The sequence below is a fragment of the Chinchilla lanigera genome, unplaced genomic scaffold, assembly GCF_000276665.1.
Source record: "Chinchilla lanigera isolate Chin_1 unplaced genomic scaffold, ChiLan1.0 scaffold00034, whole genome shotgun sequence".
Classification (NCBI taxonomy): Eukaryota; Metazoa; Chordata; class Mammalia; order Rodentia; family Chinchillidae; genus Chinchilla; species Chinchilla lanigera.
The window spans coordinates 4,810,652-4,837,304 of NW_004955435.1; the positions used below are offsets into that span (position 1 = coordinate 4,810,652).

Below are 26,653 nucleotides of genomic sequence, written 5' to 3' on the forward strand. Positions count from 1 at the left end.
AGACTGGGGGTATTTCTGCAGAAAGCTGTTGAGTGTATTTGAAAGCCTACGGTCTGAAGAGGTAAGGTTTGCTTGCCTGCGTGGAAGTCCTGATCTGAAAATGTTACTCAGGTTGATTGAAGAGCCCAAACAGCGGTAGTTAGGACTGCGTATCTCCAGTGTAAAGTGAGGCATGCCTGCATGTTCTTAATAAGTATATATTGGTTATTGTCATTTTAATAATTCTGGAATGCACTTTTTAACATTTTAAAAAATCTGTTTTTGCAGCCTCAAGGAATAGGTTCTCCCAGTGTCTATCATGCGGTTATCGTCATCTTTTTGGAGTTTTTTGCTTGGGGACTATTGACGGCACCCACCTTGGTGGTAAGTAATCTTTAACTTATCACTAACTCTAAAACTTCTTTTTCTCTGATTTTGGCTCCCTCTTTTTTCCTGTTCCATGGTTTAGTTCTTCAGTACTTTCCTGTGTCTTACTGCTTTAGTTGTCTGTTCTAACCTTTTCCTTTTCCTTTTCCTTTTCCTTACTAAAAAGTATGTGGGGTGGTGGTGGAAGTGTTTGGTTTTAGTGTGTCATCTGACAAGTTCAGGCAGAGGCTTAATCACCACTCTGGACAGCGTGAAAGGATTCTGAAACCACAGGTTTAGAAAAGTTTGCGACTGACATTATATGGTGTAATTATTTTGAGATTCATTTGCACTTGCATTTTCCAAACAGAAATTTCATTTGTGCTAAAGGTCTAGAAAGAGTAGAGCTGGCTTTTACTTAACATTTTCTAAGGTTTGGAACCTTAGAAAAGACCTCTAACAAACCAGACGACTCAGATGATGGCTAGTTTTCTATCAGTGTAAATAAAGGGAGCTAAATGAGGGACAGATAGTTGTGGTAGAAGGTCATAATATCTTGAGAGGAAGCTTATTGATTTATTGATTGATTGGCCTTTTTAAGACAGGGTCTCCCCATGCAGTTCAGGCTGGCTCTGAGCTCACTTTGTGGCCCAGGCTGGTCTCAAACTCAAAACAATCCTCCTGCTTCAGCTTCCTGAGTCCTTACAGGCATGTACCACCATGCCTGGCTGAAAGGAAGTTTAGATGTACAGCTTATGAAATCCTAGAAAACAGAGCTTTTAAAGTCATATACGTAATGTATTCATGAGTGTGATCATTGTTATTTAAAAGCTTTTTCACAAAAGTGTTTTTCAAAACCTGGATGACTTAAGTAGATTGAACTACATTTACAACCCATATTTCTTGGCCTATTTACCTACAGTTACAGAATTGTTACTGTACATGTAAAATAACAGGAGTACATAGGGCATATTTATGAGTATTGTTAAGAGTCAGAAGAAAAGGAAATCTTTTTTTTTTTTTTTTTTGGTTTTTCTCCGGTACTGGGAACCGAACTCACGACCTTGCGCATGCCAGGCAGGCGCTTTTGCCGCTGAGCTAAATCCCCAGCCCCGAAAAGGAAATCTTTAAATAAACACCATTATTTTTATATTAAACTGTGCGTTGCAAGTTGAAGTAGGTCCCTGAAAAACGGACATAATGGTGAGAACCCTGGGGTGAGGACTGGGGTGTAGCTCCGTGTGAAGGGGCTGGGTTCCACTCGCACTACCGCACACAAAAGCAAAAAGCCATTTTGAATGTATTTGGCTGAGGTCCTTTCCTTTTTAAGAAGCACTGCTCCTTTACCTGTAATGGATCGCCAGTTCTGCATAAATGAATTTTCAAAATAAAATTGTGATGTGGGCTTACAAATTAGCCAGTTATTTTTTTAGTTTACTAATTTCTGATGGAACTCTTTCAGAAATTAATGTACACATTTCCTGCCTTCGTAACCCACATACTGTGATTTGGAACCGTGGTGCGAATCGCTGTGACACTCGTAACTTCGATATGTTGTCACAGCCGCCTGTGCGGGGCTCCTGAGGCTCCTTAGTAACTCCGCGCTCTCAGGATTGTTTGTTAGCTTCCCTGGTGCTCTGGTGTGCTTGTAATCTGCTACCGGCCTAACGTGCGGGTCTGGCTGGTGGGTTATCACTGCTGTGGTTTCAGGTGTTTGAACAGTACATTCTCTTTTTTAATCCTCATAGCTCCCTTGGCTTACAAAAGTTAAGAAACCTGATTACGGCTACCGTGTAGCCTTGAAATTTCAAGCTAGGCTTGCTTGACTGGTGCTCAGGGCATTGGGGAGTACTGGTCGTTAACTGGTTGGTACTCACATTTTAGATGGTTGAGGTTCTTGGACTGCTCGGCTATTAGCAACTTTTCAGAAGGCTTTTTGTAATGTTTCCATAACTTGTCATCAGCATTTGAAGTGTGTATACCTCCTTAAAAATTTTGTGTCTGGCTTTACTGTATAGATATGTCAACTTTTTGTGTAACGTGGGATAGGTCTCCCACCAGTTGGACGAAGAGAAATTTATTTCCTTTAAGAATAAGGAAAAGAGTTTCATTTTTAATGGACACGGGAGAACTTTATCCTTGGTATATGCTTAGTTATTTACATAAATGAAGAGTGCGTGTGTCTTTATTTTTTGTTGGCTGGCAGTGTTAAGGGTCAGATCTAGGGCCTTACACGTGTAAGGCAAGCACTCTCCCGTAACCCACACCTCCAGCCCTCATTACCCCCACCCCCTTTTTATGCTTTTGCTTTAAACATACTAATTACTATTTTTTTTTTTCTTATTATACCCATGTCCTTCCCACTGAGCTGCCTTCCCAGCCCTTTTTCTTCTTTTATTTTGAGACAGGGTCTTTTTTATTTTGAGACAGGTCCAGCCCAGACTGGACTCAGATTTATAATCCTCTTGCCTCATCCTCCCACAGTACTAAGATTACAGGCTAAAATACTGGATTCTGATTAGGAAAATGAAAGGTGCTAATTTGTGGGAAGTGCTGCATTTCTTGGAATAACTGCTATAACATTGTTGCCAATTTGTTTTCTATAATTGTTACAGTAGTTACACTTAATTTCTATGTTTGAACTTTATACTTTATTTTTAAAATGGTTACTAAGATGATGAGTTATGGTTACTACGGTTGCCTGTAATATTACTGTGTTCACACTTCTTTGGTTTTTTAATGTTTTTGTTATTTATTGAGTCAGGGTCTCACTCTGCTGTTCAGGCTGGCCTTTAGTTCACCGTGTAGTGCAGACTGGCCTAGAATTTGTGGGATCCTCCTGCGTCAGCCTCTCGAGTGCTGGGGTTACAGGTGTGTGCCACCACACCTGGCTTGTTTTAGTTAGATTTTTAAGATCAAGCATCTTCTCAGAAGAAAGTCCAAGTGTGAAGATCAGAGCTTTATTTTTTGCCTGAGTACTGCTGGTGCTCTGAATCTGTAGGTTCTACGTCCTCAGGTTCAACCAACTTCAGATTGAAAATACTTTAAAAAGAATTGGATTTATATTAAAACGTGCAGACTTTTCTCATGTCATCACACTAATGTAGTGTAACAGTTACTTAGTATTTACATTACAGTAGACACTACATAATTCAGAAACGGTTTACTTCAAGGTATACGGAGGATTTGTGTTGGTTATCTGCAGGTTTGTTTCAGGTCCTTTGACCTTTGGTCATTCAATCTGTGTGTACGTGCCTTTCTTCATATATAACATGCACGTCTTGCCTTTTGGAACCAGGGCCAGTGACTGCTGTTATAAAATATTAAGCAGTGCAGAAATGAGTAAGTAGGACATGAAAGTTCTCCCACAGCCTGCCTCCATTTCTGGGCTACGTAAGAGCCTGGGGCTTCATGGTGGCCCTTACCTTTCCCCTTAGGATGAGGTAGCCAGCAGGATGGACAGTCAGTCAGTTAGAATGTGTAATTTATTAACTCAGTGGTTTTGTAACAAGAAGTGAGTATCAGTGATGCTGGGGAATTTTTTCAAAATACCTGGGCCTTCAAACCTGTCCTGCCAAAATCAGACTCAGAAGTAAAGCCTAGGCAAATGATTTTTTTTTAAGAAGTGATTCTGCTGTATACTAAGTTAATATCATTAACTAAGAACAATATATTAAGTGTGGGCTTTGCTTATTTTGAGGCTTTTTAGAGATTAACATTGTTAATAGTAATCTTTGCTTTGGACTCTTATAACTGCCCTCCCTGGGGGGTTGGGAGGTGCAGAAAGGTGGGTTTAGGGGTAAAAGAAGGCACCAACTGATGGCATTTTTCTTTCTTAAAAGTGTTAACTGGGGCTGGGAATTTAGCTCAGCGGCACAGTGCCTGCCTGGCAACCGCAAGGTTGTGAGTTGGATTCCCGGTACCGGAGAAAAAGCAAAAAAAAAACAACAAAAAAACCCCGCAAAAGTCTGTTAACTGTTTTTTTTTTTTTTTTTTTTTAAGTCTGTTAACTGTTAAAACAGACCTGTGAATCTAGAAATAGTACACTGATGTTTGCAGTTCAGGCTGCCGGGCGCTGTGAGACCCTGAAACACGCCAGCACCGCTCCTGTCGGGGTGCGCCTTTACTACAGAGGCAGTCCCTGCCATTTAATGTTGTAGGGATTACTTATTCTCAAAATTTCAAAGTTCGTAAAAATTTTAAGATTGATAAAATTTCTTAGAAAATATCTTTCATTCAAATCTGAAGAGATTGTGACAGATCAGACATCTTCGCAATTGAATTACTTGTTATTTTTGTATTTCTAGTTAAAATGTTGTTATAAGTTACTTGGTTTTAAAGGAACAATTGTTGTAGAGAGGAAAGTTTGGAAGCAGAGGGGCAGTTCCACAGGCCTGGAGGCGGGTAGGGTAGACGATGGGAGCCACATCCACACAGACAAGCGCCGTAGTCCCCGAGTGACTTTCAGAAGACAGAGCTGTCTCTAAAGCATTGAGAAGTGTTTGGAGTGAGAGATTGCCTGGCAAAGTAGGTCCTTGGTCGTGTGATTTAGCAAGTTGTAAACCTCTTGTAGGTATTCGTTATGCCTTTTTTTGGGGGTCTTTTTGAGACAGGGTCTCGCTATGCAGTTCAGGCTGGCCTTGAGCTCACTTTGTAGCCCAGGCTGGTCTCGAACTTGCGTCAGTCCTGCTCAGCCTCCGAGTGCTGGGACTGCAGGCGTGCATGTTTTATAATGTCCTGCCTGTTCTTGGTACCTAGAATAGGTCCTTAGTAATTGGGGAAAAAAAATAGATGACTGTGAAAGAGTTTGGAATACCAGTTTCAGGAATTTAAAATCTTTTCAGTGAGAACAAGGACTGGCAAACTATGGCCAGAGGACCAACTCCTTTTTACAAGCTTCTTTTTTTCCCCCACAGACTTTTTTGGTACCGAGGTGAACCCAGGGCCTTGCACTTGCCAGGCAGGTGCTGTGCCACTGGATTACATCCCCAGCCTTGCACAGACTGTTTTTATGAATACAATTTTGTTGACACTCATGTACATTCATATATTTATATATACTCTGTGACTATTTCTGTCCTACAAGGGCAGAGTTGAGTACTTGGACTGAGACTAACCTGCAAAGCTGAGAAAAGCAAGAACTATTTACTGTCTGTAGATCCTTTCTTTTTTTATTTTAATTAGTTTATTTGAGACAGGACCTGGCTTTGTAGTGCAGGCTAGCCTTGAACTCACTGTAGTCCAGGCTAGCTTCGAACTCACGGCACTCTTCCTGCAAACAGTATAAATTTCATAAACATGTGATTTTTCTCATGTTATGCTTTTCTTTGACTGACATTGCATTTCTAATTTTTTTCTTTGTGGTACTAGGGATTGAACCCAGGGCCTTGCCATACTAGGCAAGTGCTTGACTATTGAAATATATGCCTAGTCCTCTATAATTTTCTTCTTTTTTTTTTAAATTTTTTTATTTTTTGGTACCGGGAATCAAAGTCAGGACCTTGTGCTAGCCAGGCAGGTGCTTATGCCACTGAGCTACATCCCCGGCTAATTTTCTTTATTTTTACATAATGTGAGTACATTTTGTTAAAATTCTAGTGTTGGCGGAAGAGTAACTGAAGAAAAGGGAGCGGTTCTAACCCTGCAGAGGCTCTTCCCGCTGAGCTTCCCACTGCCCTCGCTGCCCTTGCTTCTGGGAAGCCGGTGTTGTGTAGTGGAGGACGCATTGGGTTCTGAGTAGCAGCTCCGCCGCCTGAGCTGTGCGGCTGCGCTTCGGTCTGACTTGCAGTGTTGTTCTAAGACAGCCTGCGCAAAGCCGCTGCTCCGTGCCGTAAGGACGGGTGCTTGCTGTGTGCTTATTTTTCCTGTTGTCCTTCCCTTCAGTTACTCTTTCAGCCCCTGAGTTCCCAGCGCTTTGTTCACTTGTTGCTTGGTGATGAAATCGAGGCAGTCGTTTGAGAACAGGCGGTGGAGATGAAGGAGTGACTCATTATGTATTTTATAGGTTGGGGTTTTTTTCTTTATGGAATCTTTCTATGTTTATTTCTGGTAGTTAAAATTTCCCTCTCCTAGTCTCGGATCCCAGATAATGAACCCACGGACAGGAGAGAGCGCCCCGCTCGGGCTGACGCAGCGGGGCACCTGGCGTAGACTTTGGAGCCTGTCCCCTGCCTGCCTTGCGGTTGGGGTCGTGACAGCCTTACACCTGTGCTTGTACTATTCGTGACAGACTTGTTGGGAAGTTAAACGATAGTGTGTGTAAAGCTCCCAGGTTAGTGCCCTGTAACATAGTAAACGCCATATAGATACCAGGTACTGTTAGCCTTCACACATACGCATGCATAGTGTCATACACATAAATTTGTATGGAGTAAAATTGGGTTATATTAAGGGATATTTGACATGTAAATGTAGAAATTTTACTGAGACTAAAAGGTAGCATGTCGTTTTTATTTTGGTTTTTATTCTTTAGGTATTACATGAAACCTTCCCTAAACACACATTTCTGATGAATGGCTTAATTCAAGGAGTAAAGGTGAGTTATACGTGTTTATATGTACATATTTATATATGTGTAATTCTGCCAGTATTATTAAATTAAATGAGTAAACCATTAAATGTCCAGTTTTATAATTAGACTGTAGTGTGGGGGATTATATAATACCTTGGGCTAACTGGGTTTTAAATACGATTTGAATCAGATATTGCCAGCTGTGTATAATAAATCACGTATTTCTTCTGTTTTGCGTTCACATGATTCCAGAGGTCTTAGTGCTTTATAAGCTGAGAATATAGATTGGAAAAAAGAAAACTATGTCCTAAAAAACTGTAAGTGCAAATTTGTAACAGCGTGGTAAAGTGTTGGTTATTAAATACATTTTTTATAAATGTCTACTACTATTAAAATAAGTAGCTTATCAATATAAAATGGGCAGTTAGCAGATGATAGTCTTTCTAAAACTGCTAATGCAGAGTTACTGTGATAGCGAACTCATTAGAGCATTTCGTATTTAATACCCAGCAAGAGCCCTGCAGGTATTTCTAGCCTGAAACTTTTAAAGTGTATGTAGACAAGTAAGTTATTTATTCAAATTTATTTACTTTAGAAACAGATTTATTTAAAATTATGATAGTAAAATGATTTACTTTTGGCTCCTAGATGTACGGCGTCCTTGATTCTACTTAAATTTTATTTTAGGGTTTGTTGTCATTCCTCAGCGCCCCACTGATTGGTGCTCTTTCTGATGTTTGGGGCCGAAAATCCTTCTTGCTGCTAACGGTGTTTTTCACATGTGCCCCAATTCCTTTAATGAAGATCAGCCCCTGGTATGTGCATATTCAGATTACAGCAGTAAAACCATTTTCTGTGAATTGCGTTCCTAATGTTTTATTTCTTGCATTTTTCTTGCCAACTTATCTACATAGAGTTTAGTTTTTATTCTGATAAGTTTGTTCTTTAACACAGATAAGGCCCCTAAAATGTACTGCCTAAGAAAGGTTTAAAACCGGGTGCTCCTGTTGGAAACATGTAGACCAACGGCGTACCTGCTATTGGGTTTCAGAGCGCGTGTCAGGGACTGGGTAGAGTTGCTGACGTTCTACTTTCCCATTGTTTATACTAATTAGCAGTAGGTTTTAGTGCTGTCAGCACAGCCCAAATTAATAGTTGTCTAAAGTCGAGGCAGTTCATTCCTCTGTCCACGCGGAGAGTCTGCAGTGCAGCCGGCCGGGGCTGGGGCCGCAGTCCGGGCAGCAGGCCTCCGTCTCGCCGCTCTGCCGTCCTCAGCTGTCGGTCCTGCTCTAGACGGCTGCTCGGGCACGAGGGCTTGCTGTGCTGCTTTCCTCAAGGAAGCTTGGCACGGTTCCCATCCAGCCTCTGTGTGCATCTCTTTGGTCAGGTTTTAGGCATTTATTTCTCATAGTTCCGAGACTAGGCTTCGGGCCGCTGATCAAACTTAGGAGGAAAAGGAAGCAGCATCCCAGAAAGAACGAACGTGCCATCGGAGTAGCGCACTGGGCTTATTCTCCGTGTTACCTCCCCTCCTCCACGGAGCCCTAATGTGAATTTGCTTCGCAGATGAACTGTACTGTTTCCACTTTGTGTCCAGAAAACCTGGGAGGCAGATGGGGCAGGGTCTCCTCTGACGGGTGAGATTGTGCAGTTGGAATCCTACCAAAGGAGTTAGGAAATGTGCGGAGACCGCTTTGGAAAACTGTGCTAAAAATTTTTATAATGATAAAGGCTGGTGGAATGAGATTTCGAAAGTTCATTTGGATTACATGTGATGTTACAAAACTAAACATCATTAGAATACAAACTTCTTACTCCCAGCCAATATTTTGGAATCATCTATAGTAAAATACAGTTTACTTTTTAAAATATTCATTCTTTGTAGCGACTGTTGTCAGCCTTACGAGCACTGCTGCTCAGGTTCCTTCGGTGTGAGGACTGAGTTTGCCAACATCTGAAGAGCTGAAGATAATTTACAGAAAACATTTAGTTTCTGTAGATAGGCCCAAAATAAATATGAAGTAACTGTGTGTTGAATTTTGCTTTGTGTAGTACTGTGGAGGAAAATAGGAATAAGCGAAGTGTCAAAGATTTTATTTTGGTGGTGTATTTAGTAGAAACAACAAAGCCACTTAACACTTGAGTAGTTGTGTAAAAGATTTATGTGAACACATTATTTTCTTTGAAATGCTGTGTTCCTGATGAAAGGAAAGGACCACTTCTTATACCCACGTTTTTCCTGTATCTGTGACTTAGGATTTATGGAAGTGTTGATCTGTGAACTGTCTTAGAAAGCTCTTGACTAAAATTAGTCTTACTCTAATTAGCTAATAGAAATGAAGGAAAGTGCAAGTAATGGCAGCTGTTCTAATATTTCTTGTCAATTGTCTTTTATTGTTAGGTGGTACTTTGCTGTCATCTCTGTTTCTGGGGTCTTCGCAGTTACTTTCTCGGTGGTATTTGCGTATGTAGCAGATATAACCCAAGAGCATGAAAGAAGTATGGCTTACGGCTTGGTATGTACGTTTATCCTACACCTTTGTGATTGAGAAACACCTTGTTTAGAAGTATACCTTATAAGAAGGCAAACCTTGCAGTACAAGTTTTATTTTTTGCATAAAAATATACATCAGATGTAAAGTTATCCATTAAACTATCCTATAAGTCACATGTCAGAATGGAACTTGAAGTATGTTTTACCTTACGGAGTTTTTTGTTTTTTAAAGAGTAAAAGAAGGATAACAATAATAGGGGGGGCTTACCAAATTACAGATGAAGTGGTAGGAAATTATCAATGGTTATTTTACATACTGTTATCTACAAGGCAGTTTCTCAGGAAAACAAATAGACAGATAATAGTGAGTTAGAGACAAAAGAGGTAGGAGATTATCAATAGCTTCTGTACTATACTTTGGTTTGGTATCTTCAAAGTGGCTTCTAAAGAACATAAATAGAGCTATACATGAGTGACCAATTGAATAATCACTGACTATTCTCAATGGTTGTTGTAGGAAACACATAATAATAAACATGCATCCATTTACGAAATAGCATAGGAACAATACAAACATTACAGAGTTATGGACACATTAGTAGGAAAATATCAATGGCTGCTGTAATACATGGAGGTACCTTCAAAGTGGTTTCTCAGGAAGACGTAGATACGCAAGAAGGATCTAACAAGTAATTACAGCCTAAGGGTTGTCAGAAATCAAGTGAGCCGTCTGGGGCGAAAGCCATTTTTTGTAGCGTTTTCTCTCCGGCCTCCCATCGCATTGGGACCCCGCAATAAGCTGTAGTTCTGTACCGGGGCCTAACACGATTATTGTCATTATTTCCTTTTTGAGACTGCTTTGTGGTTTGCTACCCGCCTGCTGCGGTGAGAAACACCCTGCTCAGGTGCCCCTCCTGCCCCACCTCCCGTGCTCAGAGCACAGCCACACCCAGCCTGCCGGGCCCCGGGTGGCCGTTCCTGGTGAGGAGCGGGGGAGAGCGCTCAGAGTCTCTGCTTCAGCTGTCCCTGAGTAGACAGCACAGCAGTAGCGTTTAGACTCCTTTCTTTCTTTTCTTTTTTTGTACAGGGAATCAAACTCAGGACCTTGTGCTTGTCAGGCAGGCGCTTGTGCCGCTGAGCTACAACCCTGGCCCTAGACTCCTTTCTTTTTTTTTCTTGTCTTTTTGAGACAGCGTCTCGCTATGCAGTTCAGGCTGGCCTTGAGCTGACTTTGTAGCCCAGGCTGGTCTTGAACTCGCAACTATCCTCCTGCCTCAGCCTCCCGAGTGCTGGGATTACAGGCGTGCGCCACCACTCCTGGCAGGACTCCTTTCTTGAAGAGGAGTAAGAATTGGCGGTGGTGTCCTAAGGACTAGAGTGCTGACAGGAAGTGAGTGTTTGGATAGTGCTCGAGGCCCCAGCTTTTCCTCAACTAAAATACATATTTTTTCTTCTCTGACATCTGTTTTACATATAAATTTTCCAGTAGGATTCATTTGCACAGCAGGCTTCAAGGCTTACAAGAAAGTTGGGCCTGCCTGATGTGGTGGCGCACGCCTGTAATCCTGGCACTTGTGAGGCTGAGGCAGGAGGATCGCTGCGAGTTTGAGGTCAGCCTGGACCACACAGTGAGACACTGTCTCAAGGAAAGTTGGAATCTATTGTCCTCAGAGGCTAGTACATATATTTTAGATAACTATCTAATCCTTTTATCATCCTGCAAAGTAGAGTACAAGAAAAGTGGTACACGTACCGGGATGCTGCAGTAGCGGCTCTGGCATAAACAGGATTGTGAAAGGAGTGATGTGGTTAAGGTGAAGTAGCCAAGGTCCCCTAGCTAGCTCTTCCTCTCTGTCCTTCACTGGTTGCAGGTTTCAGCAACATTTGCTGCCAGTCTGGTCACCAGCCCTGCGATCGGAGCGTACCTCGGGCGGGCGTATGGAGACAGCTTAGTGGTGGTCCTCGCTACAGCAATAGCCTTGCTCGACATTTGCTTCATTCTTGTCGCGGTGCCCGAGTCACTGCCCGAGAAGATGCGGCCGGCGTCGTGGGGCGCGCCCATTTCCTGGGAACAGGCCGACCCTTTTGCAGTAAGTTTTTTGGTTCTCTTTGGCAAGAAGAAAAGACAGAAAAAAGTACATGACTGATTGCAGTGTTAGTATTTTGCAATACATTCCCCCACAACTTTTGAAATACTTACTCGGGTATTTGGGGAAACGAAATACATTATAAAAGGCAGCTAGTTGTCTGTGTACAGTAGCAAAGGGAAGAAAGACCTTATGTCGGCCTTTTTCTTGTTCTAGTCTTTAAAGAAAGTGGGCCAGGACTCGATCGTGCTGCTCATCTGCATCACGGTGTTCCTCTCCTACCTGCCGGAGGCCGGCCAGTACTCCAGCTTCTTCTTATACCTCAGACAGGTAAGGTCATGTGCTCACAAAGCGACCTTTTCTTTCATTACGTAGTGCCACAAGAAAAACATTTATCTTGGGAGAGCTGTAATCAGCAGGGAACATTAAGATCAGTACATTTTGTAAACAACCGTCTACTAGACTTAACCTCTTGTTCAGGGTGCCTGATACTTCTTACTCCTTTCTTAATAAGATTTTGGCTTAGGCAAAAGTTTTCCTTACCAAGACAAGCAGCTTGAGTTTCTGTGTTGCTTCTTGGGTCCTAGGGTGCCTTAACCCAGCCTGTTCATCTCCTCTAGTCTCTCTCACTTAGAAGCTACGTGGGAGGGCAGCTAGCCCAAAGGAGAGCACAGCCAAGTTTTCTGCTCCTCACACTGGGCCTGCGAGGCGGAAATTGAGTGTTTCATAGATCCCTCTACAAAGCAGTGTAGCAGCGGTGTACAGCATTTCTCTGCAAAATGATTCCGAATGCTTGACCGCTCTCCAACTTAGTGTGACCAGATTAAGAGAACTAACATAGAAATAGGTATTTTTAGTGTTGACTCATTGTATTTCATCTAAAGAATTTTTTTAGTGAATTAAAAATTGAATTAAATGAGTTACATATTAAAACTTCGTTTATAAATTTTTTGGGTGGGTCCATTTAATGTTGATGTACAAGTAGCTGCATTAGTATGGTACTTTTTTATGCCTTTTCATTCAGTAATTTTATTTGTTCTGGAAACCTAGATAATGAAATTTTCACCGGAAAGTGTTGCGGCGTTCATAGCGGTCCTCGGCATCCTTTCCATTATCGCGCAGGTGAGCTCCGTTTTTGGTAGGGTGAGTCATAGTGACCTCGGCTGGCCGTCCCAGTGGGACCTCAGAGAGACGGACCGCGGTGCTCTTACATCCCATCTCATGTGTACCGTACTTAGCCAGTCGTAGCAGCGGTACGCACCTAGCAAAGCCAGGCGGCAGCACTGCACAGAGATGAGCTGAGGCTGTTCACAGGGACTTGGCCTCTGTATGTGCGTGTGGGATGCGGAGGAGCAGTCTCTCGAGGGCACACGTCCCGCGGGGAGATGTGTGCGTAGACCAGCGGGCGTGGCTGGCCCGGCCCTGCACAGACCCCGCTGGTGAGCCTGGGAAGGAGCAGGCCACACTTCCCCCGCACCGCTGGCCCAGCAGACGTGTGCAGGCCCCAGGCTGCGGCTAGGGGAGCCCCTGACACGGCGTTTGGTGCCAGTGCTCACCTAGGAACCATCTCTAAGAGAACGATCACATTAAAAGTAGATTAGTTGGCCTTCAAAAACAAGTGAATGGAAGAGTATAATGTGCATGTAAATACTGATAATTTCATTTTATGTCATGATTTACTATACTACTATATAGGTAGCCTCAAAAGTATGCTGTTGCAAGTGATTTATTCCCTGTTGAGATAAACATGAAAGAAAACGTGTGATGTGATGTTACGTATATATATTATATATATATAGTCAGCCATGGAGTAGGGAACATCTGAGTGAATTGTAGGGAAATGGGTATCTCTTGAGACCATAGTGCTAAGTGAGATAAATCAGACACAAGCTCAGAAATCACGGATAAGCATTGTGGACTAACTTTGACGTATAAAACCTTTCGAAAGCCAGGTGTGGTAGCACACGCATGTAATCCCAGCACACAAGAGGCTGAGGCAAGGTGATCACCCCGAGTTTGAAGCCAGCTTAGGCTGCATAGTGAGACCCTGTCTCAAAACAAACAAACAAAAAGTAAAACCCCCAAAACTAAAAAGAAAACACTTCTTTAAAGCTGTTACAAGCAGAGATCTATCATCAGTAACACGTTATAAGCCTGTTTTTAACATCTGATTTAATTGTCCCCAGTAGAAATGTTCTGAATACAGTGTAAGCTTCACTTCTCTGACTTACCCTGGAGCTGTGTGAACAGAAGGGTGCTTTTCCTTGCCTTTCCTTGCCTTTCCTTGCCTTTCCTTGCCTTTCCTTGCCTTTCCTTGCCTTTCCTTGCCTTTCCTTGCCTTTCCTTGCCTTTCCTTCCCAAGCGGCCAGCTGGCACAGAGGGGTCTTCCAGCGCCTGACGCGCCTTGGAGCCCTGAGCTCGCACATGCTCAGGACAACTACTGCTGCAAAGCCCAGCTGCAGAAAAGTAGTCATGGTGCTGTTGCAGGGTGAGACTGCGAAGGAGGCTTTCTTTTTAAAAACTTTATTTTGGTGTCCTTGTTTTTTCCTCCGCAGACCATAGTCTTGAGTTTACTTATGAGGTCAATTGGAAATAAGAACACCATCCTGCTGGGCCTGGGATTTCAGATCCTGCAGCTGGCGTGGTACGGATTCGGCTCCGAGCCGTGGTAGGTGTCACTGTTTCGATGCGCGCTTTCCTCACTGTGTGTTTGCCACTCCATCTGCTTCCCAGGGACGGCACGGCCCGTGTCTTCCGCAGCCACTTCCTTCAGCAGTGCGCGGTGTGGTCTCCCACTAGTTCTCTGCTAGAGCAGCCAGGGGTGGAGCGGGGACAGCTGCAGCTCAGCGACGGGCTGAACTTCCCACGACGTTACTGAGCGCTGGGTGTCTGCAGGGCACACAGGTCGCTGTGAGACTAGGAGAGGCGTGAGCACACAGCGGCCAGGTGGCAGGGGGCGCTGTCGTGTTTCTCGTGGGCGTCCTCGCTGACAGCAGCGAGCAGGGGCTGAGCCCCTCTGTCTGGCCCTGGCTTCCTGCTGGGTCTCAGCTTCTGCTGCAGCCCGGCTGCCCGCAGGGAGCTGATGGGTGAGACGGTGCCCGGGCCCCGCGCACGCTGCTAGGCACGGTGCTGTGGACCGAGCTCCCTGGTGTGCGCTCAGCTCCAAGCAGCCAGCCCCACCGCCTTGTCTCTGTTTGGACTTGGGGGTAGGGAAACATCAGGGGTGTTTCGCTGGGCAGAGTTTTCCAGGCTGTTAACACAGGTGCTCGCAGCTTAACTGATCTAAAACATTTACTTTTAAAAATTTTTTTGTCTTCTTGAGACAGGGTCTTGCTGTGCAGTTCAGGCTGGCCTTGTGCTTACTTTGTAACCCTGGCTGGTCTTGAACTCGCAGTGATCCTCCTGCCTCAGCCTCCCAGTGCTAGGATTACAGGCGTGCACCACCATGTCCAGCTTAAAACATTTTTTTTAAACATCAGGGCAAGAGCATCTTGTTTATGTACTCTACAATTGAAAGATTTATCAGTGATGTCTTGCCCCAAATCAGGACCTCCCTGGAAGACTTTACAAGCTTCTTCTGTGTGTGTGTGTGTGTGTGTGTGTGTGTGTGTGTGTGTGGTGCTGGGGATCAAACCCAGGGCCTTATGCATGCAAGGCAAGAACTCTACCTCTGAGCCTCGTCCCCAGCCCCTGTGAGCTTTTCATGTCTAGAAGCATTTTGATGTTTACCTGTACCGTACGTTATTATCCCCACTTCCTCCAGAAATAAGGCCCATGACATTTCACAGTTTGACATGATATCCCAGTGTCATATTAAAAACTTACATTTGTGAATAAGTTGTGAATTCTTTTTGAATTGTGAGTAAGTAGTCGTTCTTTTTGAGAATAACAGGGTTAGACCTTCGAAGTCCCGCAGCCATTTTACAGTGAGTGCGACTTGATTAGAAGTCGGTAGGCTTTGGTAGGTGCTGTGGGAAAGAAGCATTCGTTTTCTTGTTTTGCCTCTTTGATTACAGGATGATGTGGGCTGCGGGGGCAGTAGCGGCCATGTCTAGCATTACCTTTCCCGCTGTTAGTGCACTGGTTTCACGGACTGCTGATGCTGATCAACAGGGTGAGTTGGCAGGAGCCAGTGATAATTACTGCAAAGCACAGAAAGTTCTAATTCTGTTTTCTCTGTACTGCGCACAAGTACTGAAATCTGCGTCTTTACGGTAGAGAATCTTAAAATTGCTATCAGTGGTAAGCAAGAAGAGCAGATCTAGCTGGGTATACATTCCCTTGTCTCTCACTTTGAGTATGTGGCCCTGTTAAGAAATTTAGTAACAGTTTCATTAAACATGTATTGTCTGCTCTGTTACACAGTTTGGGATGCATTCATAGTCCTTTCATCAAAGTCTTAAATGTTATAGTTTTAGTTATCTAAAGACATACAACAAACATAAAAGTCGTAGGATTTTGTGATAGGAACATTTAATTATTGGACCGCTAACAGAGGAGGCACGTCTTTGAAAAAGCTAGGATTTTTTTTAAGTCAGAAGGAAAGGAACAGGTTTTGCAAAAGAATGGCAGTGGTGACTTAGAAAACCAGGAAGACCAAAAAGCAAGTTGCATTTTAAATTGGAGAGAAAATCCCAGGGACACAGACAAACTCAGCAGCACTATCTGCATCTGACGGAAGGCGTCTTTAGTATAGCAGTCTCTAGGGAAGGTGAGAGTTGGACTGGGGAACGCACGGCTGGGTCCTACCCGAGGAAGTTTTTACGTAGTTGTTTCTTTGTGCAGCCCGTACGCAGGGGTGGGTGTCAGAGGGCGCACTCCGTGGAGCTGGTGGCCTCCGAGTCGTTTCACTGCCAGGGTCTGCTTGAAGCCTTGATTTCATGTTGAGGCACATTTGCACTCGTCCTGAGAGTAGAAGGTACGCGTAGTATGCTAAACGACTTCTGTGAACACAGGTGTGGTGCAAGGCATGATAACGGGAATTCGAGGCCTGTGCAATGGCCTGGGGCCAGCCCTGTACGGGTTCATTTTCTACATATTCCATGTGGAGCTTAAGGAACTGCCGATAACAGGGACGGACCTGGGGACAAACACAAGCCCTCAGCACCACTTCGAACAGGTAACTCCTCGTGCACATGAAGTTGTGTAGTTCACGATGATGTTTATGGTCGTGAAATTACTTTGGACTGAGTAAAACACTTCACAGCCAAAGTCTATGAAAACAGAAAATGGAGGGGTAGAAACAAAACGCAGCGAAGTCTAAGGGAGCTGTGTCCTCCTGTGTACCTCCCTGGGAAATGGCTGTCCAGTCTTTTATTACTAAGAAGGAAACACTTGTGTAATTCGTCACACTCCATCCAGCAGTGTATGCCGACTGCCTCTCTGCGCACTGTGTGTCTCGGGTGAGGCTCTTCCGAGCTCCCTGGTCAGCTGCCTCGTGCAGTGTGCGTTCTGGGTCTCCGTTCACTTGTTTGCTTTACTTTGTCCTTGTAACTGAAAGTGTTAATGCCAGACAGCGTTAATCATTGAGGTGAATACACACGCATCGTTTTCTGGCTTACTTAGAATTCCACATTAATGTTAAAACCAGCTAAGCCTACTTCTGAGTAAAAAAAAAAAAAGAACGTGTTACACACCAGTCAAACCGGAAATACAAGTTTTTTGCTAAGAGTGAATATAATGTGGGGTTAAATATTGTGCTTTTTTCTTTAACTGTTAGTCGATTCAGAATTATTTTGACAGCTTGAAATGTTTGTTATTACCGATGCCTAGTAACACGTCGGGTTTCCGTGTGTGGGCCTGGTCCTGTCCAGCCCCGTTATCCCTTCCTCCTCTCAGGCCCTTCTAGTCTCGTGTCATCGTTTAGATCCCACGCGTCAGGGAGAGCACTGGTGCTTGTCCGAGCCTGGCGCACTTCCCTCAGCGTGGCGGTCTCCAGGGCCGTCCATTCTGCAGACGACAGTTCCGTTCTTCCTCGTAACTGCACTCCATTGTGTCCTGCACCCGCACCGCGCGCTCTTTGTCCGTTCTTCGGTTGGTGGCAGCGAGGCTGTTTTCTGATCGTGGCTGTTAGGAGCTGTGTCACAGTAACCATGGGTGTGCGGGTGTCCCTGGGATATGGTGACTTCCTTTCAGTGTATAGAGGGGTGGCAGAGCTAGATGAAGTGGCAGCTCTTTCTGTTTTATGAGAAACCTCCACCCTGAGTTCCGTGGTGGCTGCGCAGACTTAGATTAGCAGCAGTGAGGAAGGGTTCTTTTCCTCCTTCAGCCTCACCAGCATTTGTTTTTTGGTCCCAAGAATCGGACTCAGGACCTCGTGCTAGCCAGGCGGCGCTGTGCCCCTGAGCTGCATCCCCAGTCGGTTTTGTATTCTTGATGACAGCCATTCTGACTGGGGGGAGGTGGGATCTCAGTGTTGAAAAACCTCTGAAGGCTAAAGAAGTTGAACCTTTTTTTCGTAGTCGTTGGCCATGTGTGCGTCTGAAAGTGTCTCTTCAGTTCACTCGCTCTCTTACTGAGTGGGCTGTTTGATTTTTAGGGTTTTTCCTTTATATCTTAATCCTCTCTCAAGAGTATCTCCCATCCATAGGTTCTCCATTGTTACTGCCCTTCCCATGAACAAACTTTAATTTGATGTAGTCCGACTTGATTCTTGCTATTATTTCCTGTGCTGTTGGAGTCTGAAGTGTCTCCCTGTGCCTAAAGTGTTTCTGCTGTTTTCTTCTGGCAGTTGCAGCAGTTTCAGGTCGTATACCCCGGTCTCTGATCCATCTGAATTAGTCTTTGTAGCTTCACAGGTAGGACCTGTCTGCGGTCTTCCACAAGTGGATATCCAGCTTCCTCAGCACTGATCAGTAGAGACAGTTGTCTCTTCTCCGGTTTGTGTTTTGGCTTTTGTCTGAATCACATAGCCATACTTGCTTTTTCTGTGTCCTCTGTTCTGTTACACTGGTCTGTGTGTGTGTTTTGGTGCCACTATCGTGCTGGCCTTTTTGTTCCTTTTTTTTAAGATACCGTCTCACTGTGTAGCCCAGGCTGGCCTTACACTCTCAGTGGTCATCCCGCCTCAGCCTCTCCAGCGCTGGCGCCGTGGGCGTGGCCACCATGCCTGTCCCATGCTGTGGGATTTTAGCGTCGTTGGGTATTGCAGTACCACGTCTTGCTTTTTCCTCAGGATTGCTTGGAGTGTTCTACATCTTTTGTGTTTCCATGAGTTTTAGGATTGTTTTTTCTAGTACTGTAAAGGATATTGGTGTTTTGATAGAGATTGCATTGACTCTGCAGGTCACTTCTGGTAACATGCGGCCATCTAAACAATATTAATTGTGCTGATCTGTGGACGTGGGAGGCCTTTCTAGCTGCTGTTGTCTTCAGTGTTGGTCTTCCCTGTCATTTTTACTGTACAGATCTTTCACCTCCTTTGTTAGATTGATCCCTGAGTATTTTATTGAAGCTATTGTGAATGGAACTGTTTTTGATTTCCTGGCTAGTTCGCTGTTGGTGTATAGAGAAGCTGTTGATTTTTTTAAATGTTGATCTTACCTCCTGCATATAATTTCCTTTTCAAACCACATGAAATGATAGTTGACTTTACTTCTGGGATTAACACTGTATGCTTTCCTGCAGTGCTGTCAAACTAAGGCATTGACACCTCATTGCAGATTTTGTGCTAAAAGTGATGATACAGTATTTCTGTGCCAGCTGTTTTGCTAGTTCCTTTTCATTTTCTAGTGTCTTTGGTGCTATTATTGATGTTTTATTTTTTTAAGAGTAGGAAAATTTACTGGGGAAAGGAATGGGGATTAGGAAAGCTCCTTCGATGCGGGAGGGTCCCGCGTAGGTTGCCACCTGTTAATTGTACAGAGGAAGTTTCGGTGTACGCAGTTTGACCGTGTCCGCCCCATCCCCTCGCTGTCTGACAGCGGTCTCCACGCTCGTGTCGTCGTTTCAGATGCCACCTATTACGGAGAACACGAGCACTTGCCCTTCTGGATGACGCTCTCCGTTTCTATCTTTTCTCTTGCAAATGACAGTTCTGTTTTTCACAACTGAATTAATACTCCACGAGCATGTATTTTCTGTGTCCCTTGGCGGGCGCCCGGGCTGGTGCTGTGCCGCGGTGAACGTCCCTGACCTGAGTTACTTAGGGATGCCTGCGCAGTGGGATAGCCGGAGCAAATGGTAACCCTGTCCTTCCTTTTCTGAGGATTGTGTTAGCAGTCCTTATTTCCAGAGTTTTACGTTGACAGGGAACATCCCCTTTCTCCAGAGAAGGGAATGCGTGTAACCATGGCGTTAGTAAAATCAGTGGCTTGTAATTCACAACAGTTAGTTGATTCTTATGGACAGGTGCGTCTGTGCAGAAACCCTGATGATCTCTTCTCATCCTCAGAACTCCATCATCCCGGGGCCTCCCTTCCTTTTCGGAGCCTGTTCGGTACTGCTGGCTCTGCTTGTTGCCTTGTTTATTCCCGAACACACCAACCTAAGCTTACGGTCCAGCAGCTGGAGAAAGCACTGCGGCGGTCACAGCCACCCGCACAGCACGCAGGCGCCGGGGGAGGCCAAAGAACCTCTACTCCAGGACACGAACGTGTGACGACCGCGTCAGGAGGACTTTGCTGTCAGCACCCAGGTCTCAGTTTTCACCGTAGTTCTGGATGTACATTCCATTTCCATCTGCAGCGTACTTTAGGATTGCTCAAGAGATGTATCTGCATGAACTCCACGGGGACTAAAGAAGGAACTAAGAGAACTGGACAGTTTTCCAAAGATGTTACCATTTCTTTCGTTTATTAGCACCACTTTCTTGCCACTAAACGGTTTTATTATACATCCTTTAGTTGAAAAGTATATATGTAACTTCGTAGATATTAGCGTATATTTCTCTGCTACCATTTCCTGAAGGTGTTGAGCTTTAACTCTGCGCTGACTCAGTGAGACTGAGTAGGTATTATGATTGTGAACCTGTTCCTTTTTAACACTGTAAAATCCTGAGTCCGATTTTAATATTGTAAAATCTTGGATCAAATAATTCAAAGCCTTAATGCAGATGCACTAAAATAAATGGTAAATGAATTGTTTGCATTAAACAGAAAATTTAAGAAAATTGTACTAAATCTGAATCATGCTTCAAGCTTGTTTGCAGTAATTTTATTTTAAACATACTCGCTACTGTTTTTGGAGTGAGGAAATATCAGCCATGTAGAATTTAAATTAGGGTGGTGAGAGCCTATTCCATAAATGCAGGCTCGGATTTGTTCCCTAGTTACTTCTTTATACCACTATTTTTTTTTGTTTGTTTGCATAATCATCAGAACCTCAACACTTGAATACGTAATCTAAAAATTATATAGTACAGCTGGTAGCCTTGAAAATATCAATGTGATATCTATATGTAGATAAATATATATAGTGGCCTTTCAGGACTGTCACAGTAACACTTTATTTACAGAGCTAATGTTTGTCCTAAATTTTCAGGACCCTAGAAGAGAGCTTTATACAATTACTGATGTGAATTTCTCTAAAGTGTATATTTTTGTGTCCAGTTATATTATTTAAAAGTGTTACTTTGTAAAAAATGTACATAAAGTTTATTGTATAGTTTACACTGTTTTCATCTTGTGTGTGGTTATTGCCTAAAGCTTTTTAAACTTGGAACACTCACTGGTTAAATAAGGTCATAAAAATGTAAATATTCTGTTAATAAAATTAAATATTTTAATGATTTTTATAAAAAAAGTCTTGCTCTGTGAATCGCTACTCGAGGAGCTGGTTTGGCTGTATTACCGTAGTTGTTTGCAGGTGATGCAGTGTCTGCTCAGTTCCGTTTCTCCCGCACTGTAAAACACTCTTACCCGGCTGGGGATTTAGCTCAGCAGCACAGCGCCTGCCTGGCAAGGTCGTGAGTTCAAGTCCTGGTACCGGAAAAAAAAACAGAAACAACAACAACAACGACGAAAAATGCTCTTACAGAAAAGCAAGTGCAGACGGTGTACACTAGGCCAGCTCAGGCCTGTCTCTTTCACGTTCAGGCTCTGCAGCACTAGGGCTTGGACCCAGCGCCCCCGCCTGCTACGTAAGTGCCGTACCAGGGTCCGGCTAAGTTGCTCGGCATCTCGAAATGCTACCTGCCTCAGCCTCCTCTCAGTAACTGGGTTATACAGGCTTTTTAAAAGACTTTTTCATGTCATAATCCCAATGTATTTTAGTAACTTTATTAACAAAACTCAGAAATAATGTTAAAGATGACATTTGATTATTAACACATGTACAGTTACACACTGGAAAACAATTTCAATTGAAATTTTAAGAGGTAGGGCAAAGAATTAGCACACAGAAGTCTATATATACATATTTAATACAAAACAATCTCTAATAGGTTGACGTTACAATAACTTCAAAATTGAATTTTCTGTGTGTATATGGAAAGGGATCTCTATGCATATAATTTTTAAAGCTAGCAGTATGTCACATATTCCATGCAAACCCTGTGTTGTATATATATAATACATATACATGTTACAGTGTATTTACAGCAAAGCAGGTTCCCGTGTTGCCAAGAGACTTCTTTCCGGAATACATGCTTTCAAGTTATTGTTACTATTCTTATAGTATGGTGTATTTAAGAGAGAAAAGTCAGTGTGTAATACTAGTTACTCAATTTTGTGACTAGACCCCTAGTAGATAGCTGTTACCAACAGTTTCAAAGTATAGGACTGAAGATAGCGCTATTTAAAAACAGAACAAAAAACAGCAAAGATTCTTTGTCTTAACATAAATCAAGGAATGTTGGTGTATCACCTTGAAACGTCTTTTTCTTCATCTTTGTAAAGTATCTAAAAATAATTTTTAAATGATCACAAGCATTAGCACTTTGCAAACAAAAATTGATAGAGCGGGCTCTCAAAGATAGTGCTGCTGTATTCTGAGTGTGAATAAGTGAAATGGGGTCCTATGATTCTGGATGAATACAAGCATTTTGTCTCAAGGAACAGTTTTTAATTGAGATTTTTAGTAATAGGGAAGAGAAGAAATAGTTCTTTTGCCTTACTTTATTAAGTACACATTAAAGGAATCCAAATACTGGTATAAAAACAAGTACAATGAATACTCATGATACTCTTACATTAAAGATTCTATAAAGTTCCAATTTTTAAAACAAAATTCCATGGATATAAAATGATGAAACCATAAAGTTCCAAATTGAGAAAAATTAGATGAGTGTAAACTATTCAAGAAGTATTCAAATCCTGCAAACTTCCGCTCACATGACTAAAACACTTTACACCTAACCTGGTCATATAAACAGTGTCCAGTTTATTTGTGTAAGTATATAAAAAGTTAACAGACCCAATAGCTAACATAAATGTTTCAAGGAAAGTACTTGTATTTCTTGCTATGAAGGTTTAACTCAACTTCAGTCACATAAGGTAGCATTAGGACTTTGCCCTTTAATAGAAGAACAAAAACTGGAGACTCTTAGGAGGCAAGTCATTCCCCTCATAATTGTCAGGTGGCAACTTGAATGGACGGTACCCGTGAAACTGGTACAATGCATTATTAGCACTCTTTGGTTTCCATTTTCTGAGCAGGTTTCAGTTTACTCAGGTTTTCAGTATGATTAGAACATCCTTGGTAAGGACTGATAACTCCTTAGTGAAATTCATATTACTGACGCAGAGACCCAGAAATCATCACAGATGCTCAGCTCCCAGGTACACACTTGTTCCTGTACAGTGACCTGTGCTGTAAGGGGCCCAATCTAGCCGCAGTAGCTCGAGCAATGCTCGAAACTTGCCTGCCCAGGATTGGCCTTCTCGTAGGATTTTTAAACCCCCTGAGTCTCTAATGCCCGTAAATGCATGAAAGAGAGCTCGAACTAACTGCTTGACAGCTGTCCGGGGAAATAGGCCGAAGACGCGGACGGGAACGCTGTGGGTTTGGAAGCGGCCTGCGACGCTCCGAGAGTGCCGTCTTTCTGATGCTCTGCACACGAGGACAGAAATGGTTATTGTTACTACATCTCTACATCTAATTAAGCCACGCTGTATAAAATCCAGTTCAGAAGTGTCTTCTCACCTGCATTACTAAATAGATTCTGGCTGAGCCCACGCAAAGGAATGCTATCTTCTCTTTTCTTCAAATATTTGGATTCCAGCCCTGAATTTTCACCACTTGAAAGAAAAACAGTAATTACTCTCTTTTGAAGTCTGATTTTCTGAGTTCCTTCCGAAGGCTTGTGTAACACACACAGACACGGAAGCGGGATGTCTCTAGCCCAAGAACCCGAGACTTGACTGAGCAGCAGCACGTTCACCAAGCGAGCTCCACACCACCTCATGTGACGGGGCGTAGGAAAATGTCGGCAACCTAGAAATACTACATGAAGTAACTTCAACCTCTGTACATAAGAAACATGGATAAACTTTGTGCTTAGGCTTAGGGCCCCATCCCTAAAATACCTCATCATGTATGTGCAAATATTGCAAAATCCAAAAACTTCCAAAATCTGGAGCTTGTGCTGTGAAACTCTTGGGTAGGGGCTACTTGACTTGTACTCTCCATGAGCACTGGGCTGGCGGGGGGCTCAGGGGCGGGTGCCTGCCCAGAGGGCTCCGGGCTCCGGGTCTGCGCCTCAGGACTGAGAGCAAAGTAATAGAACTAAAGCATACAGGTTAACTGGGCTCAGATCACACACCTCACTAGCTCCCTAGGCGAGTATAGCTTGTACACAACCAGACGGTCCTCCACCGTGGGACAAGGGCAGTGGGGGAAATGCGAGTTTCCCAAGGCTTAACCACCACATAAGTGAGACATGCGAAAGAAAAATATTTAGTATATGGCTGGAGAGTACCATTATTTAGTTAATTCTCTTTCATCCTATACTTAGAACAAGATTTCTTAAGGGGCTGGGGATTTAGCTCAGCGGCAAAGCGCCTGCCTGGCAAGCGCAAGGTCGTGAGTTCGGTTCCCGGTACCAGAGAAAAACCAAAAAAAAAAAAAAAAAAGATTTCTTTTTCCTTTGAGCAAAAGTTCTTGAAAAATTTTAGTGACTCAAAGTGATCACTGTCATATATCATATTAATACATGATATTTATCACATTAATAGACAGTGTAAAGGAAAATGGACAGGTCTGTATTGTACCCCTTTCTACCACACGTCCTTCCTTTCTCAATCTACGCGAGCGCCAGCAACTTCCCCAGCAGCGCGTCGGCAGTCAGTCGTGAAGGGTCTCCCCAACGGTGTTACAGCCGTAACCCTAACTGCCGAGTCTTTCCCCACTGTTCAGAAAATAGACGAGTGAAGAGGTATTTTTTCAATTATAACTTTATCTTTTTTGACAGTCACTGTACTTTTCGTTAGCTGACAACAAGGGAACAAACTGTAAACAAAAATTCTAATCGAACAACACTTTTGTTATCAGACGATTGTGGACTGCAAATATGAGCGTCACTTTGTGCTAGGAAAACTGCTGTTGGTGTTCGTCGTCCGTGAAGTACAGACTCTCCTCGTTTAATGACAGAAGTCCACTCCCCAACTAAGGTCATTCATTGAGTCGGTCATAAATGAGGAACTGTGTACAGTATATGTATCACAATGTTCAGAACAAAGAAATGCTCAAAGGCGTCTCTAACTTGATGACTTTGCTTTTATTTGGATAACTCTGACATGCAAGTACTGTTACCAGAACAGAAAACTACAGTAGTGTACGGCACAGTACAATCAGCAAAATTACGGTACTGTATAAACAGGGTGTACGGTGCAAAAGACATCACGGCTCTATAAAGATGTGCAGAACTATACAAAAAAGGATAAAAATTCTTAGGATCTCTAAAACCACAAGCATTATATCCTGTCGGTGAGTACTCACTTCTCCTTGTCAGTTGAGCATGGAACTGCTGCTGCTCCCGAGTGAGTCTCCCCTAGTGATGTACTTGGTTTTGTAAACTGCAAGTTAAACTGAACCTGTGAAGAGGAAAACATCTCGTGTAAGCAGTTCTGTAATCAGGGTGGGGGGCTGCATGATTACTGATAGATCTAGACTGCTTATGCTTACAGCGTATTTGTTTTTGAGACAGGGTCTTGCTCTGTAGTTCAGGCTGTCCTTGCACTCACTATATAGCCCAGGCTGGTCTTGAACTTGGAACAGTCCTGCCTCAGCCTCCCAAGTACTGGGATTACAGGCATGTGCCACCCCACCCAGCAAGTAACTCCTACTGTGAGATAATAAAAACTGTATTTCTTCTTAGGGAAAAATTCTCTGTCATGCAAGCACACAATGATCTCCTAATCACTGAGGGTTATATGTACATACACCAACTTCCACAGTGACCGTAGTCACCGTGTACTACAAACATGACACTAACAGGTGAAGGAAGTGTGACAGTGTTAAAAGTCACTGAGGATTACAGTAATGCTTTTTCTATTTCATGCACTCTAAAAATTCTTCCCTTTTTAAAAACTTACAAAGTTTATTATTTAAGGTTCCCAAATGTGCGCTTTGAATTTTGAAGTAGTCAAAAGTAATCAAGAATCTATGCAAAAACCTCAACTAGTATATGAGGTACATAGTTTACTTTTGGGGTTTCACTGTGTAGTAAGGCCACCCTTGAGCTATGTAGCCCAGGCTGGCCTCAAACTCATGGTGATCCTCCCGCCTCAGCCTTCGGAGTGCTGGGATTACAGGCGGGCACTACCACACCCGGCTACAGTTTAAAGTAATTCTTACGACTTTTACACCAGGCCTTTTATATCAGTGGGTCATATATTGTGAAGTCTACAAACTCAAACCACATTAATAGATCAAAGAAGAAGAACGACCACTTCCATAGAAAAACAAAGGGCTCCGTGAACAGTAAGTATGAACTTTTTGGGTAAAAACCCATAATGAATAGATACTAGTGTAAATAAACACGTAAATTAGGAGAATATATGGGTACTTGGCTACTGGCATCCAGTAATACAAAGATACCAGATCTTCCTGCGTCAACCTACATTTAACGTAATAGCGTCTCATAAAAATGGGACAAGCTGATTCTAACATACCTTAGAGAAAAATACGCAATCGGAGGGGATTAACAAGGGGTAGAAAATGCGGTCAGTCTGACAGTGCGCGGCCACTAAAAATGAGAAGAACGCACAGAACGGACACTCGGGGCGACCGCGATCCCGGGGAGCAGCGCCCCGCGGCGCGCAGGGCGGAGGGAGGCCT

At 43.3% G+C, this 26,653-nt stretch overlaps 2 protein-coding genes across 3 annotated transcripts in view; one reads left to right on the forward strand and one right to left on the reverse strand.

Annotated features, from left to right (window-relative positions):
• Positions 1-267: 267 nt before the first annotated feature.
• Positions 268-21,178, forward strand: Hiat1 (hippocampus abundant transcript 1; the record flags this gene model as incomplete). Of its 2 annotated transcripts, XM_005388793.2 has the most annotated exon segments (11): positions 268-363; positions 6,818-6,880; positions 7,544-7,671; positions 9,258-9,372; positions 11,222-11,440; positions 11,654-11,767; positions 12,488-12,559; positions 13,993-14,105; positions 15,454-15,551; positions 16,393-16,556; positions 19,830-20,124. In XM_005388793.2, coding segments are annotated over 11 exon segments (1,389 nt in total), but the record flags the coding sequence as incomplete, so codon positions are not given.
• A 454-nt stretch (positions 21,179-21,632) lies between these two features.
• Positions 21,633-26,653, reverse strand: part of Sass6 (SAS-6 centriolar assembly protein) — a gene marked incomplete at its 5' end in the record, with an annotated part of 43,794 nt that continues 38,773 nt past the window's right edge. The window contains 3 exon segments of the mRNA XM_005389097.2: positions 21,633-23,425; positions 23,519-23,613; positions 25,313-25,407. Of these exon segments, the coding sequence (XP_005389154.2) occupies positions 23,319-23,425; positions 23,519-23,613; positions 25,313-25,407 (297 nt within the window).